We start from the raw sequence: 18328 nt of genomic DNA on the forward strand, positions 1-18328 counted from the left end.
AGGACCCCAAAACTATACACTACAGGTGCACGGGACCTCCTCAAAACTATATACTACAGGTATACAGGACCCCAAAACTATATACTACAGGTATACAGGACCTCCACCAACTATATACTTCAGGTATACAGGACCTCCACCAACTATATACTACAGGTATACAGGACCTCCACCAACTATATACTACAGGTGTACAGGACCCCAAACTATACACTACAGGTATACAGGACCCCAAAACTATACACTACATGTATACAGGAACTCCACCAACTATATACTACAGGTATATAGGACCCCAAACTATACACTACAGGTATACAGGACCTCAAAACTATACACTACAGGTATACAGGACCTACACCAACTCTATTACTACAAGTATACAGGACCCCAAATATACTACAGGTATACAGGAACTCCACCAGCTATATACTACAGGTATATAGGACCCCAAACTATACACTACAGGTATACAGGACCTCCACCAACTCTATACTATAGTTATACAGGACCCTCAAACTATTTACTACAGGTATACAGGACCCCCGAACTATATACTACAGGTATACAAGACCTCCACCAATTATACACTACAGGTATCCAGGACCCTCAAACTATAAACTACAGGTATACAAGACCTCCACCAACTATACATTACAGGTATACAGCACCAACTATATACTACAGGTATACAGGACCCCCGAACTATACAGTACAGGTATACAGGACCTTCACCAACTGTACACTGCAGGTATACAGGACCTCCCTCAACTATACACTACAGGTATACAGCCCCCCCAAATACACACTACAGGTATACAGGAACCCCCCCCCCAACTATACACTATAGGTATACAGAACCCCTCCAACTATGCACTACAGGTATACACTAATTCCACTGATTGACTCAGATGAAACAATACCTTTAGCTTGGCCTCCTGGGCACCTTAGAACAAATCTAATTAACACACTGACACTTTATACCCGGGCAGCGCCGGGTACATTTTCTAGTATAAAATAAAGATTAGCATTCTATAACCTATTGCATTTATGGATTCAGTTGCCAAAAGCTGGAAACTGAAGCAACTCTGTCCCTTTCTTTATGATACATTGGATAGAATAAATCTGATTGGAACAGTCATGGCCTTCGTCTAAGTGACACATGCAGAACATGGGTCAGAGTCTGGGCAGCACAGATACAAAGTGAACTAATGCACTGTACTATGCTCTAACATAGTAATAAACCTTCACATCTGAAATTGTTTGGATTACTTCTGTATGGCAATATAAATGTAGAGACTAATGAAACATTAACCTGAAAGAATAAAGGCTGCTTCCCTGTTGTGGCTGGCGGCAGCACCCGATTGCTTCATGCAGACCAAAACCTTTCCATAGCATTGGTAGCAATGTGTTTAATGAATGGAATTAGGGCATACTGGCACAATACAGAATTGTCCCCATATCTAGGCCTGAAAAAAAATACATGTCCGTGTATCAATATAGTCAACATGAGAATACATAGGGCACATAAAGCTCCATGGCCTACAGCATTCTGTATAATTGATCTCCTTTGTGTAAAAACAATGCTCTTTCACCTCTTCCAAGTTAACCGACTAGATAGACAAGCTCCAAATAGTTATTTGGTCCCCTGACATTTAGGTTCAAGGTAAATGAACATTGTTATAGTGTGTTGCTACCAATACAGTTTCAGTTTGCAGCATTGTTCATGATTTTACTGAGCTTATTCACAGTATCATGATCAGTCAATGATCGATCAGCTGTTGGGCGTCACAATACAGAGTCTGTCTTCGTTCACTGGAAGTTACTTTCATAGTGCAAGTCCATGAGCATCTTATAAACTTACATAGGGAAAGTTACTTACAGTTCATTCAGCCGACACAGTGCAACGACACTGCAGCGTGGACCAGAACCAGCAGCACAACACAGGAACAGTGTGGCCAGTAAGTGGAGGTAGCAGGGCAGCCTCTTACCTTCACACGCTTTATGCTGGGATGGTAACATCATATTGTCTTAGCAGTACTTTAAAAATATAGGTTTCATTTGTCCCTATCTACGTGTGTGTGTGTGTGTGTGTGTGTGTGTGTGTGTGTGTGTGTGTGTGTGTGTTTCAATAGACCACAGTACTGAAAAAATACATTACTGACTGTTCAGTAGAAAAGTACAATGAAAGGCCATCCATGACAGTCAACACTCCGTTTCTGAAGTAGTTCTTACATAGCTTTTGGAATCATGATTAGAGGTAAGCAAATGAAAGGGGTTATCCAGGATTTTTTTTTTTTAAAGTCATAAGATATATTCATGTTTTCCAGACAGTCCCCAGGCTGCAGCCACCTTCCCACGGGAGCAGGATTCAAATGCTGATAGCTTGGGTTTATGCAAACTTCTGGCAAGTTGGCTCATCTCTAGATAGTCTAATTCCTTCTTGTGTATCACAGGGGAACCCTTCTATCTCATCAAACAGCCCAGACCTCTTCTATCCAGATCCAGCTGAAAAAGGAAGGAAGTGAGCTTTGCTCACGTGATGCTGTGACACAACCACTGGGGACATAACCAGGGCTGTGACTTGAGGCACTGGCGGTAATAAGCGCTGACTACTAACGACCCCGCGGCTGCAGAAGAATAGCCCTTCTGATCACTGAAGTGGTCATGGCTTTGCATATTATCCTCCCATTTTGACCTGCGGTGTAGTTTGTTCTGTCCATCTACACAGTCAGTTCTCTTCTGTGTTTTCTGTGTAAGGCCACAGATATGTTTCAGACTTAGGGCCCTATTCCACTGGACGATTATCGTTTGCATATCATTAACGATTAACGATCGCAAACGACCACTATTGCGAAAGACCTGAAAACGTTCACTCATTTCCATTGAACGATAATCGTTACTTATGATCGTAATTGCGATCGTTTTTTCTTCGCTATTTATTCGCTATTGCATTCGTATCTATTGCGAACGACCGAACGATGTCTTATTCAACGCGAACGATTTGCGAACGAGCAACGATAAAAATAGGTCCAGGTCTTATAAAGCGATCAACGATTTCTCGTTCGGTCGTTAATCGTTAACTGCATTTCAACCGAACGATTATCGTTTAGATTCGAACGATTTAACGATAATCTGAACGATAATCGTCCAGTGGAATAGGGCCCTTATGCCTACTGATAATTGGAAAGAAAAATCCTCAACAAAATCCACAAGTTAGAAAGGTGATAGGTGAAATTTCTAACTGATTTTTTTCCTCATTAAACGCCCTTTAAATCTTAACCCCTTCGTGCTGCAGCTAGTTTGGGCCTTAATGACCAGGCTAATTTTTCAAAATTGACCTGTCTCACTTTATGCCCCTATAGCTCAGTGATGCTTTAACGTATGCTAGCGATTCTGAGATTGTTTTTTCGTCACATATGGCACTTTTATGTTAGTGGCAAAATTTGGTCACTACTTTGTTTGTTTTTTGTGAAAAACATCAAAATATCATGAAAAATTTAAAAAAATTTGCATTTTATGAACTTTGAAATTCTCTGCTTCTAAAAAAAAGAAAGTCGTAGCACATAAATTAGTTACTAAGTCACATTACCAATATGTCTTCATAATTTGGTAAACATATTTTACTTTTTTAGGGTGTTATGGGGCTTAGAAATTTATCAGCAAATTATCACATTTTCGTGAAAGTTTCCAAAACTGATTTTTTTAGGGACCTGTTCTTTTTTTAAATGGATTTAGAAGTCTGGTATCCTGAAAACCCCCATAAGTGACCCCATTTTGGAAACTACACACCTTAAAGAATTAATCTAGGGGTATAATGAGCATTTTAACCCTACAGGGGCTGGAGGAAAGTATTCACAATTAGGCAGTAAAAAAAATGGAAAATTAAAATTTTCCAATAATATATACGTTTAGATTAAAGTTTCTCATTTTAAAAAAGGAACATGAGAGAAAAAGCACAGCAAAATTTGTAACGCAGGTTCTCTTGAGTACAACGGTACCCCATATGTGGGCGTAAACCACTTTATGGTCACACAGCGGGGCTCAGAAGGAAGGGAGCGCCAATTAGCTTTTCCAACGCAGATTTCGCTGAAGACGTTTCTGAGCACCAGGTGCGTTTGCAGTGCCCCTGTAGTGTCAGCAGAGAGAAAAAACCCCATGAGTCACCCCATTTTGGAAAGTGCACCCCTCAAAGAATTCATCTTGGTGTGACGTGAGCATTTTAACCCCCCAGGTATTACAGGAAAGTATTCAAAAGAAGACAGTAAAAATGAAAAACTCGAATTCTTCCAATAATATGTTCGTTTAGTTTGAAATTTCTCAATTTCACGAGGAACAAGAGAAAAAAAGTACCCCAAAATTTGTACCGCAGGTTCTCCTGAGTACAATGGTACCCCATATGTGGGTGTAAACCACTGTATGGGCACACAGGAGGGCTCAGAAGGGAAGGTGCGCCAATTAGCTTTTTCAATGCAGATTTTGCTGAAGAAGTTTCTGAGCGCCAGGTCCGTTTGCAGCGCCCCTGTAGTGCCAGCAGAGTAAAATCTCCCAATAAGTCACTCCATTTTGGAAAGTACACCCCTCAGAGAATTCATTTTGGGGTGTGGTGAGCATTTTCACCCCACAGGTATTAGAGGAAAGTATTCAAAATTAGACAGTAAAAATGAAAAACTCGAATTTTTCCAATAATATGTTGGTTTAGTTTGAAATTTCTCAATTTCACGAGGAACAGGAGAGAAATGTCACCCCAATATATGTAAAGCAGGTTCTCCTGAGTAGAACGGTACCCCATATGTGGCATAAACCACTGTATGGACACACAGCCAGGCTCAGAAGGGAAGGGGCGCCAATTAGCATTTTCAGTGCAGATTTTTCTGAAGAAGTTTGAGCGCCAGGTGCATTTGCAGTGCCCCTGTAGTGTCAGCAGAATAGATTCCCCCCCAAAAGTCACTCCATTTTGGAAAGTGCACCCCTCAAAGAATTCATCTTGGGGTGTGGTGACCATTTTGACCCCACAGGTATTAGAGGAAAGTATTTAAAATTGGCCAGTAAAAATGAAAAACTCGAATTTTTCCAATAATATGTTGGTTTAGTTTGAAATTTCTCAATTTGACGAGGAACAGGAGAGAAAACGTACCCCAAAATCTGTAACGCAGGTTCTCCTGAGTAAAACGGTACCTCATATGTGGGCATAAACCACTGTATGGGCACACAGCAGGGCTCAGAAGGAAGGGAGCGCCAATTTACTGGAGCAAAACCGCAGCTAGTAATGGTTATTAGAATAGCGCAGTTACTAAAATAAAATAAAAAAATGAGATTACAGGTAATGTGGGGTGGTTACGGGCAATCTGGGGTGGTTACGGATAAACTGAGTGCTTATAGGTAATCTCGGGTGGGTACCTGTAATCTGGGGGTGCTCAGAGGCAACGTGCGGTGCTCAGAGGCAATCTGGGGGGTTACATGTAATCTGCAGTGATTACGGGAAACCTGGGGGGGTTATGTGCATTACGGGCAATCTGGAGGGGGTCAGGGGCAATCTGGAGGGGGTCAGGGGCAATCTGGAGGGGGTCAGGGGCAATCTGGAGGGGGTCAGGGGCAATCTGGAGGGGGTCAGGGGCAATCTGGAGGGGGTCAGGGGCAATCTGGAGGGGGTCAGGGGCAATCTGGAGGGGGTCAGGGGCAATCTGGAGGGGGTCAGGGGCAATCTGGAGGGGGTCAGGGGCAATCTGGAGGGGGTCAGGGGCAATCTGGAGGGGGTCAGGGGCAATCTGGAGGGGGTCAGGGGCAATCTGGAGGGGGTCAGGGGCAATCTGGAGGGGGTCAGGGGCAATCTGGAGGGGGTCAGGGGCAATCTGGAGGGGGTCAGGGGCAATCTGGAGGGGGTCAGGGGCAACGTGCGGTGGTCAGGGGCAACGTGCGGTGGTCAGGGGCAACGTGCGGTGGTCAGGGGCAACGTGCGGTGGTCAGGGGCAACGTGCGGTGGTCAGGGGCAACGTGCGGTGGTCAGGGGCAACGTGCGGTGGTCAGGGGCAACGTGCGGTGGTCAGGGGCAACGTGCGGGTAAACTGCAATTATTACTATAATAAAAAGTGTGTTTTATTTTTTTTGTATGTTTGTCACTTTTTGGACTTTATACATTCATTTTCACTGTATTACTATGATTACTGTGATATTTTCTATCACAGTAATCATAGTTCAGTGACAGAGAAATTGGTCTCTGTCACTTTAAATTTTCCAGAGTTGGCTGGTTGTGGAGAGCATGCGCACTTCACAACCAGCCAGGACGCCGAGGAGGAAGGAGCTCCAGGATCAGGTAATGTATATGGGGAAAGGGGGGTGACTGGGGGACGGGGGTGACATCACTTTTTATCCCCTGTCACCAATCATTCATGGTGACAGGGGATAAAAAGTGCCGGCGGCACATGGTACAAGCGATCAGCGGTATATAGTATATACCGCTGATTGCTTGTACCGGGACCCCACAGGGGGGTCCCCGATCACTGCCCCATGCTCTCCGCTACCTCCGGTGGCGGAGAGCATTGGGCTTTCATTCATTTAAACTTTTCCATCGTTTGTTCGCAGGGATGGCGGCAGCCATCTTGGAAATGATGGCCGCCGGGGGAGGGGGGTTAGTGATCGCCCTACTAGGTGGGGGCTGATCTGAGGTCTGGGGGACACTTATTTCATCTCCCCCCGCCGTGGATTCACGGCGGGGGGAGATGAAAGGCGGCGGCACCGGTAATCCCCTTTACCGACGGCCGCCGTTATAACGTTAATAGCGGCGATCGTCTGTTGGGGGGGGGGGGGCAGGACGGACCCCACACACTGCCCCAACCCCTCAGCTACCTCCGGTAGCTGGGGGGATGGGGTGGGGGCCGTCCCGGCCCTGCAGCCTTATTCTCTGCCATTGCCGTAAAAAGCTGATGGCATCAGAATAAGGACCCTTAGTGACCACCGTAAAAAGCCTTATCGGCGGTCACTAAGGGGTTAAGAATGGTCTAGAAATAATACAGCAATGTGATATTTATTATTATTTATTATTATATTATTTTTATTATTATTATTAAATTATAAAAATATATAACACAAACAAACTAAAACCACCAGTTTAAAAATACACACTACAATATGAGCCATACAACAAGGAGAAAAAAAACAAAAACCCTTCCAATGTTATGCAGCAACACAAAGGAGGAGCCTGACGCTGCCACTAGATACAATTGTTTTATTAATAGAGAGTGACATGTGCAGACTGCATAATCTCCTCCAATCACACCAGGATGTAAAGATGTTGTCTGCGTAAACATGCCATTAAGTTCACACAATACATATTATTAAGCCGACGTGACTCAGAACAACACGTTGTTTTAGTGCAGGCACAAGTGACATCCCATCAGGTGTGCAAGGAATGCAGTTTACTGACTTGGCACTTAATTAAGGATTAGTATGTAGCTAGCACAGTGACAGGATGTGCAAACAGCGTTTACCATTTATATATTACAGTATTCTACATCTTATATAGAATTACTGTAGAGGCACCAATTGATGTGAGCTGTGGCCCACAAGTATAACAAACATTTGGTATAGATGTCTGAACTATTCATATAATGTCATTTATTCCACAAAATAAAAAGGCCATTTTTCTCTGGCCACCTCCCCTCCTCAAAAACACAAAATACAAAGTGATGGAGTTGTCTACTCTATGGACCTACGTCAGCAGCAATGCCAGTGATGAGTATATATGAGGAGGCAGACAGTGGACAGCAGCCACTTGCTGAAGTTTTTAATGCATTTCTAAGGAACAGACGGCAGATTGTCAAAACCAAAAGCACCAATGTTCAGGATTACAGCGACCATCACATTGTACCTAAAGGTAGATATGTTGTATGGTGCTAATGGATTTCCTTTAATATCTCTGTAAACACACAGGGGGAGATTTATCAACTATGGTGTAAAGTGAAACTGGCTCAGTTGCCCCTAGCAACCAGATTCCACCTTTCATTTTCCAAAGAAAAATGACAAATGGAATCTGATTGGTTGCTAGGGGCAACTGAGCCAGTTTCACTTTACACCATGTTTGTAAAGTTTCATCATATACTGCATTAGTAAATCATAAGCTAGGTAAGTAGCCCATCTTACATTCTGGATACAAACCCTTTAAGTATTTTACCATACCACTCAATGTTACATGGGGGGCTAGTAAGACATGTATAGTTCCCAAGGTGACTGTAGAACACCCATGTCTTCCTATTCCAATTACTAATGGAATCAGAACATTACCTCTAAAAGGCCTCCTTCATCAAATCGAAGCACTTCAATCACATTTTCTGACTGTATGAATGCTGCAAAGAAAAGAAAGAAGAACATTAGAGTTTAGGCTTAACCAACCATACACATCTTCTAATATCAATGAAAAGCAGGTGGTGCTGAGCACACCCATGTATACTTTTCTGGGAAAAGCCTTGGAATAGTCATTTTTTCCCTAAACCTGTGCTCAACCTGGTCTACGTAATTCACCTGACAACTTAGTCCAGAAGGAGCAGACAATTACATGAAACATGGACGGATGTGTGAATGTAGCCTTAGAGGTGAGTGAATTTACGCTACAAACGAGGTAAAAGCTTTGTTTGCTCGGCAGTTGGCTTTGTTCTCTGTGCCGCTCTACCCAAAGTGCCTGAAAGGGCTGGATCCAGTCCTGGGAAATTTCTCCCAGTTTCCCAGGACTGGATACACCTTTTCCAGGCACCCGGGTGGAGCGGCAAAGAGATGAAAGGCAGCCGGTGTATAAGCAGACTACCGAGCAAACAAAGCTATTTGCTTCATTTGTAATGTAAATTCACTCATCTCTAGTAACAATTATTAAATTCCTCACATTATTCTGTATTCTGAAGGATGAACGACTGTTCACAGAACGATCTGCGAATTTTTTGCGAACGACGATTTAAGAACATGTTGTAAAATTAACGATTTCTCGCTCGTCATTTAATCGTTCGCTGCTTCTTTTTTTTTTTTTTTTTTTTTTTTTAATTTAAAGTTTTTTATTTTCAAAGACAAGAAAAGAGAGTATACAATACAAATGGGAACTCGGGACGGCAAGTCCCTCTGGGGGGAAGGGGTAAATACAAGGAATGATGTAAATGCACAGAATGCAATCGTAAGCGTGAACTGTAACAAAGAACAGTATGTCAACATCCGTAACATGACCAGAAAAAACGGGATCAGTATTCCGGTCGATCTCAGCATAAGTCATTACAAAAACAATGTACTATCATATGCAAGCTGTACTGCAGAGATAGGAGAGACAGAAGCAAGAAGACGACAGACAAAACACACCGGACAGGAGAGGACAAGACAACAAGAGGATCATAAAAGAGAGGCTGTCCCTGGCGGCAGAAGAGGGGGGGGCACCCTTCGGGCAACTAGGGTCAGAAGGACGGTTTCAGGCCGTGGCGGTTCTATAAGAATCAGAATCTAGGAATAGGAGCCATTGGCCCCAAGTGGCCGTGTACCTCTTCACTGCTGCCGGGGTAAAATCGTTCGCTGCTTCTATACGTACGATTATCGTTCAAATTCGATCGTTATCTTGCAAATTCGAACGATAATCGCTCCGGATAAACGAGCATAAGCAGCATAAATAACAACAACAACAACAACAACAACAACAACAACAACAACTGACTTCTTGTTTCGCTTACCTAAAAGTTTTTTTTTTAAAGGGAACCTGTCACCCCCCGTGCCGGGGTGACAGGCTCCCGACCCCCGTTAGAGCCCCCTATACTTACCTAATCCCGCCGGGTCCCGCTTCTGGAGGTGGTCGGGTGATGAAGATCTCAGCCGCGGCAGCCCGGAGCGCGCGCTGAGAGATGAGTCCAACGCTCATAGAGAATGACGGAGCGCTGGACTCTCCTGTCATTCTCTATGGGTGTTGGACTCATCTCTCAGCGCGCGCGCCAGGCTGCAGCGGCTGAGATCTTCATCACCCGACCACCTCCAGAAGCGGGACCCGGCGGGATTAGGTGAGTATAGGGGGCTCTAACGGGGGGTCGGGAGCCTGTCACCCCGGCACGGGGGGTGACAGGTTCCCTTTAAATTATAACCTTTACACAGTGTCAGGTAGGTAAAACCTGTTACTGTACTGCTGCAGACCTCTCTATCTAGAGACCACTCTGTAAGTGTATATCTGTATAATTTTATTTTTTTTTCCATTTCCCCACCTGAGCACCCCTTGAAGAAAACATGTTATCAGTCACTTTGATTTCCTTCTTTAGGCTGCGTTGACATATAATATTTAGTCAGTATGGTGAAGCCTGCTCTGGAGGACTGCACATGTGTGTGTTATGCAGACAGCCCATTGCTTTTAATAGGCACAGCTTATTAGTTTATTTCCCCTGTGGTGTCACCGCAGGGAAATAAACACTTGCATCTGGCTTCCCCAAAGAACACAGAAGATTGCTTTGAGTTTTATAAGCAATACACTCCGATCAAAGTACTGTCTGGGTATTCTTGTAACAAAGCTAAGCACAAGTGGCCATTATTCTATAGGAACATGAAAGCACTGTCTTTCCCAACAATATCATGCTTCTAAGACATATTCTTACATATGAAAACGCCAGTGAAGGAAATGGCACCTACTGTTATCTCCTCCGGATCTGGAAGACTATATAGGCAGGAAAGAAGCTGCCATTACTTGTGGCAAAGGTGACAAAGAACAACATTTTTAGTTCTATGTAAGTTTTAACCACAGAGCACAAACCATTGTATAACAGCAAGACTGCACCTATTAAATAGAAGAATCCGGCGAGCACACAGAAACAATTGTGAAAGAGTGCTAAGACAAAAAAATAGGAGGTTTATCACCATTTTTTTATGGTAAAGAACACAAAAAAAAAAAATCAGCTTTTCTAGTAAGTCTGGGTCAGACATTTAGGTATGACAGCGGTATGAGTGAAAGATTGTTGTTTCTTGTCATCATCTGTAATGTTTATTGGTTGGGGCCGCTTCTGATGACATCATCACGTCTGTCCTGTGATTGTTTCAACATGTAGAATTCCTACATGTTGTAGTGGACGTATGATAGTTCTATAGTAGTCATCCTCATTAGGCTTATCTGACATTTGTTTCTAGTTACCCCCTGAACAACAGGGTCCCAATTGTACAGCTATTTATAGTAAAGTATAAGGCTCCATACACATCAAGTTCTCCGCCAGCCTCCCTGTCATAATGACAGTCTATGGGAGGCTTGCGCGCCTCCTCTCTCGCTGTCTTAGTGCTGAAGAATGAACACGTCCATTCTTGAGTGCAAAGGGAGGAGGCGTGTGAACCTCCCATAGACTGTCATTATGACAGGAAGGCTGGCGGGATTCCACAGCAAAGAATTCCACCTGTTTTGCCCCGTGTGAGCAGAACTTAATGGACCAGTTTATGGACTGCAAAGGTCCCCATCCACCATCAATAACTAACAGCTAAATGATCGCTCCTCTGTCAGTCAGTTAGCTCTCTCATTTGGCAACTGTCCTCCCTGTACACAGGAACGATCAAGCATGGCTGGGCTCTATGGGAAGGGTTAAAGAGGTAGTTCATCAAAAAAGAGCGTCCTAAACGTGCCAGAGATTTGTAATTTACTTTTATTAAAAAATCTCAAGACTTCAATTACTTATCAGCTGCTGTATGCCCTGCAGGAAGTGGTGTATTTTTTCCAGTCCGACACAGTGCTCTCTGCTGCCAACTCTGTTCATGTCAGGAACTGTCCAGAGCAGCAGCAAATCTCCATAAAAATATTTCCTGCTCTCCAGACTGGAAAGAATAGTGCAGGGCATACAGTAGCTGATAAGTACTGGAAGACTTAAGATTTTAATAGAAGTAAATGACAAATCTTTGGCACCAGTTGATTTGAAAGTTAACTACCTCTTTAAGCTGCAGCCAGGGGTCAGCCAGTGAGTTTCCATCATGCCCGACCCCTTTCTCTACATACATCATCTGTTGGTGGATGTTTGGGAGAGCCCAGTACACCTCATATTGATAGCCAAACCCATCGAGAAAAGTATAAGGTGTATGGGGACCATTAGACAACAGTCTCAGAAAGGACGGAAGTATTTTAGCAGTAACACCAGGAAAAAAAAAAAAAAAAGTTACACCGTATATATACACACATTGCTATTTAACGTGAAAATTCACACTTAGCCATGCTGATGGGGCTGCCAGGGACATCTCAGTAATATTATACCTGTTCCTGGGCTGCCAGCTCTCCGCCACCATCAGCGTTTTCAAAACATCCAATGACGTGCCACTTTCACAGTAAGTCGACTCTCAGCATAGAGCCAGTGGCCCAGGTACAGGCGAGTATACATTACTGAGATGTGCCTGGCAACACGGGAACAGGTGAGTATACATTACTGAGATATGCCTGGTAGCCCGGGAACAGGTGAGTATACATTACTGAGATGTGCCTGGTAGCCCGGGAACAGGAGAGTATACATTACTGAGATGTGCCTGGTAGCCCGGGAACAGGAGAGTATACATTACTGAGATGTGCCTGGTAGCCCGGGAACAGGAGAGTATACATTACTGAGATGTGCCTGGTAGCCCGGGAACAGGAGAGTATACATTACTGAGATGTGCCTGGTAGCCCGGGAACAGGAGAGTATACATTACTGAGATGTGCCTGGTAGCCCGGGAACAGGAGAGTATACATTACTAAGATGTGCCTGGTAGCCCGGGAACAGGAGAGTATACATTACTAAGATGTGCCTGGTAGCCCGGGAACAGGAGAGTATACATTACTAAGATGTGCCTGGTAGCCCGGGAACAGGAGAGTATACATTACTAAGATGTGCCTGGTAGCCCGGGAACAGGAGAGTATACATTACTGAGATGTGCCTGGTAGCCCGGGAACAGGAGAGTATACATTACTAAGATGTGCCTGGTAGCCCGGGAACAGGAGAGTATACATTACTAAGATGTGCCTGGTAGCCCGGGAACAGGAGAGTATACATTACTAAGATGTGCCTGGTAGCCCGGGAACAGGAGAGTATACATTACTAAGATGTGCCTGGTAGCCCGGGAACAGGAGAGTATACATTACTAAGATGTGCCTGGTAGCCCGGGAACAGGAGAGTATACATTACTAAGATGTGCCTGGTAGCCCGGGAACAGGAGAGTATACATTACTAAGATGTGCCTGGTAGCCCGGGAAAAGGAGAGTATACATTACTAAGATGTGCCTGGTAGCCCGGGAACAGGAGAGTATACATTACTAAGATGTGCCTGGTAGCCCGGGAAAAGGAGAGTATACATTACTAAGATGTGCCTGGTAGCCCGGGAACAGGAGAGTATACATTACTAAGATGTGCCTGGTAGCCCGGGAACAGGAGAGTATACATTACTAAGATGTGCCTGGTAGCCCGGGAACAGGAGAGTATACATTACTAAGATGTGCCTGGTAGCCCGGGAACAGGAGAGTATACATTACTAAGATGTGCCTGGTAGCCCGGGAACAGGAGAGTATACATTACTAAGATGTGCCTGGCAGCCACAGCAGCATGGCTAAGTATGAATTTATCCCAGACAAAGCCTGTAATGGATGCTGCTGTATGCTACACATTAGAATCCTTACACCATTCTAGAAAACAAAATGGATTTCAACATACACATTTCTGTGTTGTAGACAATTGTATAGTTGACAACATTTTTGTATACATCAAAATAAAATATACTGGAACAGAAAGTGAAAAGGAGACAAAAAAAAAGCAGTGTGCACTCAGCCTTACAAGCTATTTCTTTCATGTAAAAATGTAGCTTTATTCTATAGGCGGTTTTGTTTGCAGCAGTATGTTTTTCTTACAGCACATCATTTACCAAATCCATTATTTATTTTAAAGGAAATTAGAAGTTTACTGCTTGTAATTGTATTCATTTCTATATGCCCCTGGGGGACCAGATAAAGCAGTCAACTACTGTAAGTGTGGTGCATTAGAATTATCCACAGCAGTAGCAAATTCCCAAAGAAATCCTCTCCTGCTCTATGCAGTTTCCGTCATAAACAGAGATGTCAGCAGAGAGCAATGTGTCAGACCAGAAAGAATATGCCACTTCCTGCGGGGCATACAGCAGCTGATAAGTATGGGAAGGCTTGAGATTTTTAAATTAAGTAAATGTACAAATCTGTATGACTTTAAAGTAACTTCCACATGAAAGCCATCTGAACTCCAGATAGTGATGCACCACTGGCTGTAAATAGGAACCAAGTAATCAGTATCTAATGTAACATAAGCAGCACAAAGTAATATGCAAACTGTTGAAACTGGCAAGTTCAGACTATCAAATTTATCTATGGCTATCTTCAGGCTGTGTTCATACATGGCAGTTTTGCCACAATTTGAGTTACTGTGGTAAAACAGTGCCATTATGTGGCAGTTTTGCTTAAATCTCTGCAAAATCACTGTTAAAACCCAACAAAAAATTCCATGTGCGAACACAGCCTTATGGTGCGTTTACACAGAGATTTATCTGACCAATTTTGGAAGCCAAAGCCAGGAATGGATTTGAAAAGAGGAGAAATCACAATCTTTCCTATATGGCCTGTTCTCTGTTTATAGTCTGTTCCTGGTTTTGGCTTCAAAAATCTGTCAGATAAATCTGTCTGTGTAAACGCACCATCAGAGCTGATGATTTTCGTAAACTGGCATTGCTAATAAGAAAATTAGCAACCTAGAAAGGAATGATAAACCTAAACTGTGTGGCTCTATATGTGTGTGTGTGGGGGGGGGGGTGAATGTGTTAATGTGTACTGCACACGTCTTCTCATCTCACATTCTCATATTCACCATCTAGTGACTCCGCAGATGTATTATATTAGCATTCTGCACAGTCCAGTATGCATTAGCCATTTGACACTATACAGCATTTGATGGAAATTATTTGACCTATAGCTACATCGCAGTGTAAAGTCAGGCCCTAGATTATCAAGTGCAGAACGGATTTACAACTGATAGGTTCACCTGCCTCCTCAGCCTTCGATTAGTACAGGAAATTACAGGGCAGATGCCATATAGAATACCATGCTAACAAGCTTTTTTACTGCTAGATGAGAAATGAGGACAGGATGTTTGCTGTCACACAAGAAAAAAACTGTTTAAAACCACACGACTATACGAGGGCAGCAACGGAGGAAGGTATCCCCGGCTCAGAGAACCATGATGTGATTCAGTACCTTCACGTGTTACTCCAAGGAAAAGTCACAAACGATGGCATATGCTACTCCTTTGTGTTGCAGCTTTTCTCACCTCTCACAAAAGCTTGTAGGGTTTAGCAAGAAGGGAACATGGCCTCATATATAGGAACAAAGACTCATTGGATTAAATCAACCAATGCCAAATCCCATTCATCGTGAATTTGGTTCATACATCAAGGTGTTTTGGTGTCATTTGGTGTCAATTTTGGTGTGTGTGTGTGTGTATGTGTGTGTGTGTATGTGTGTGTGTGTATGTGTGTATGTGTGTGTGGGGGGGGGGGGTTAGGTAAATGCCTCTGTGCACATGGTTTGGGTCATGACTTTAAGGCTGCATTGCTCACTCAGTCAAGCACGGGAGACACGGACGGGGAATCCCTGTACTGGAGTGTTTCCCTGCCGGCATGATGCATTAATATAATGCTGGGAGCCGGGACACAGTTTGAATCTCCGCTGCACTGTAGTGACAGAGCAGTCGTCCGTGCTTCACAAGGCGAACATGGAACGTGTGAATGCATCTAAAACAACTTTGGGATGAAAATAGATGAAGATTACAAGCCAGATCCTCTCATCCACCTTCATTGACTGACTTTACTACCCGTCAGGTCAGCGCTCACTTCTCCTTCGTTCCAAGTAAGGCCGATAATCGTTTAGTGTAACAGGGCTTTAGTCGGCCACAAAAATGGATGGAGATAAAGGTTTTCTAAATGCTAAAAAACTTTGAGCACGTTTACTGAAGAAGTGTATCCCGCTATTTTGATGTAAGCTACACCTTTGTTAGGGGATCTGTGTACATGAAAGGTAGCACTCCTGTATGGAGAAGGTAGTATGTGGAGGTAGCAGGGCAATGAAGTATGTGCGTGGCTGGCGACCCCAGGTCGTTGTGCTATTTTGTCAAGTGCCTTTTTTTTTTATTACATATTGCAACAGCAATATCTTTCTGCATGGAGCCTGTTTTTATTACAAAACTGTAATCAATAAAAAGCATTGGTTTGCTGGCTTATGATGTATCTAGACAAAGCGATTGTCGTTGAAATATGATTGCATTTGAGCGATAATCGGCTCGTGTAAACACAGCAAACGATCAAGCGAAGAGCGAGAAATTGATCATCGTGATCTTTCAACATGTTCTCAAATCATTGTTGGTCGCTCACTGATAATTCGCTGATTGCTTTGTCTAAACAGTCTTTTACAGATTCACCTTATGTGTGAGATGGGCTTAAATGATATTAAAACAACCACAATTACGTTTTTTTCAAACGATTTATCTCTCCGTCTAAACGTTGATCGTTTTAAAAACCAAATCGTTGCCTCAAAGTCGTTAAATGATCAACAGGGCAAATTATTGCTCCGTGTAAAAGGACCATTACTTTTCCCTTGGTTGGAAGTTGTGAACACTACACTGCCATGCACCAGGTAGGGTGAATTTCTGCAAATAGGGTGAGCTGAACTCTGTGCACACTGCCATCATAAGTTCGGCTGGGTTCACACTGCGTTTTTTGCAAACAGTTTTTTTTTCCATATGTTTTATGAGAAAAAAAAATGAAAAAAAAAAAACAAATGCATTTGAGTGAATCAGTCTTTATCCTTTCTCCGTTGACTTCCATTATAAAAGAAAAAGGATCAAAACGCATTTTTTTTTTTTTTACACAAAAAACGTGGTTTACCACTTTTTCGCGAAAAAACTAATTGCAAAAACAGTGTGAACCCAGCCTTACAGCTTGTGTCCGCGCTTCACTTACTTCCTAATATTGCATTTGCTTTTTCATAAACAAGTTTTGCCCAGCATTTTTATGAAACCAGGGGCTCCTAACAGAACCTCAGATGCAGATATGAACAAGGCCTAAATGTTTCTGGATTGCAGCACATAAGCCAGAGAGGTAGTCTGACAATGTAGTCATTATATCACAGGCTGCGACCTGTTAAATATCCTGGATATCTGTGAAACACGCACTTAAAGAAGTGTTCCTGAAATGCACTGGAGGAAACCACACCAAAAACTAAATCCAAGGAATGAATTGCTGTATTAAGAAAATGTAAGCTCCCTTTAGAGAGGCCTGTTCTGAATGACTGCCAGAACTGCTAACCAAAGGGCAAGAGTTGATGCCCTTAAAATGAGTAATGACATCGTAACTGCAACTAAATCCAGCTGGCTGTGTCTGCCTGAAGACTCACCTGCCACGTATGCTATCACTGTCATCAGATGAGCCAGCCGCTGTCATATACAAGTTACCTACCGGCAGCAGGCCTCAACAATAACACTAGAACCAAAGGCCGCAAGAAACCAGGCAAATCAATACATGGGTCAAAAATAATAAAAATAAAACCAACAGTATATTGACAACAACAGACACTAAATGGATGCCAAACCTAAACTTAGATTTTCTTAAAGACCCAGTTATCCTTTTGCTAAATGTAAATCAGTACAGGACTCCAGTCAAGACAGTGAGCACATAAGCTCACCCCATTTTTGTCTGAAAGATGTTCAGCTGTGAGTAATGCTGATTCATGAGGGATGAGGAGATTCAAAGCATTGTAAAACTGTTCCCGACACGTGTCATACAATGGCTTACAGGTCTTAAAAAGTTTTTGTTGGAAGGTAAGAAACACCACACAGCCTTTTAGGCACTCAAGACTGAATTCCAACATTTTTTAGTAGTGACTGGGGGCGGCCAATATCAAAACATTTCAGTGTAATAACAAAACTGAAAAATTTATGACTAAAACCTCAGAATAATAAACCAGCATTAGCGGAAGTACAAGAATGATATAATATTATATAGCACATCTACAGAAGAGCTTGAAGAGTGTCTTAGGCTAGATTCACACATGTTTTTTGTTACATATTCTACTTTATGTTAGTGATAAATTTGTGTTGATAGCTTTAGAATTTTTTTGTGAATAACTCCAAAATGTTGTTAAAGGGTGCGTTCACACCTACAGGATCTGCAGCAGATTTGATGCTGTGTTCAGTTATTTAAATGAAATCTGCTGCAGAAAATCAGCTGCAGATCCTGTAGGTGTGAACGCACCATTAAAATGTAAAAAAAAGCGCATTCTCTACATTTGAAAGTCTCTGCCAATAAGGAAAATAGTAATACT

At 43.0% G+C, this 18328-nt stretch overlaps 1 protein-coding gene across 3 annotated transcripts in view; it reads right to left on the minus strand.

Moving 5' to 3' along the window:
• The window catches only part of TMEM131 (transmembrane protein 131), a 134416-nt gene that overhangs the window by 100580 nt on the left and 15508 nt on the right, over positions 1-18328 (minus strand). For all 3 annotated transcript variants that reach the window (XM_069970850.1, XM_069970849.1, XM_069970848.1), the window contains exon 2: positions 8281-8342. In XM_069970850.1, coding sequence (XP_069826951.1) covers positions 8281-8342 — 62 coding nt within the window. The remainder of the gene's footprint in view (positions 1-8280; positions 8343-18328) is intronic.

The sequence above is a fragment of the Dendropsophus ebraccatus genome, chromosome 5, assembly GCF_027789765.1.
Source record: "Dendropsophus ebraccatus isolate aDenEbr1 chromosome 5, aDenEbr1.pat, whole genome shotgun sequence".
NCBI classification, from domain to species: Eukaryota; Metazoa; Chordata; class Amphibia; order Anura; family Hylidae; genus Dendropsophus; species Dendropsophus ebraccatus.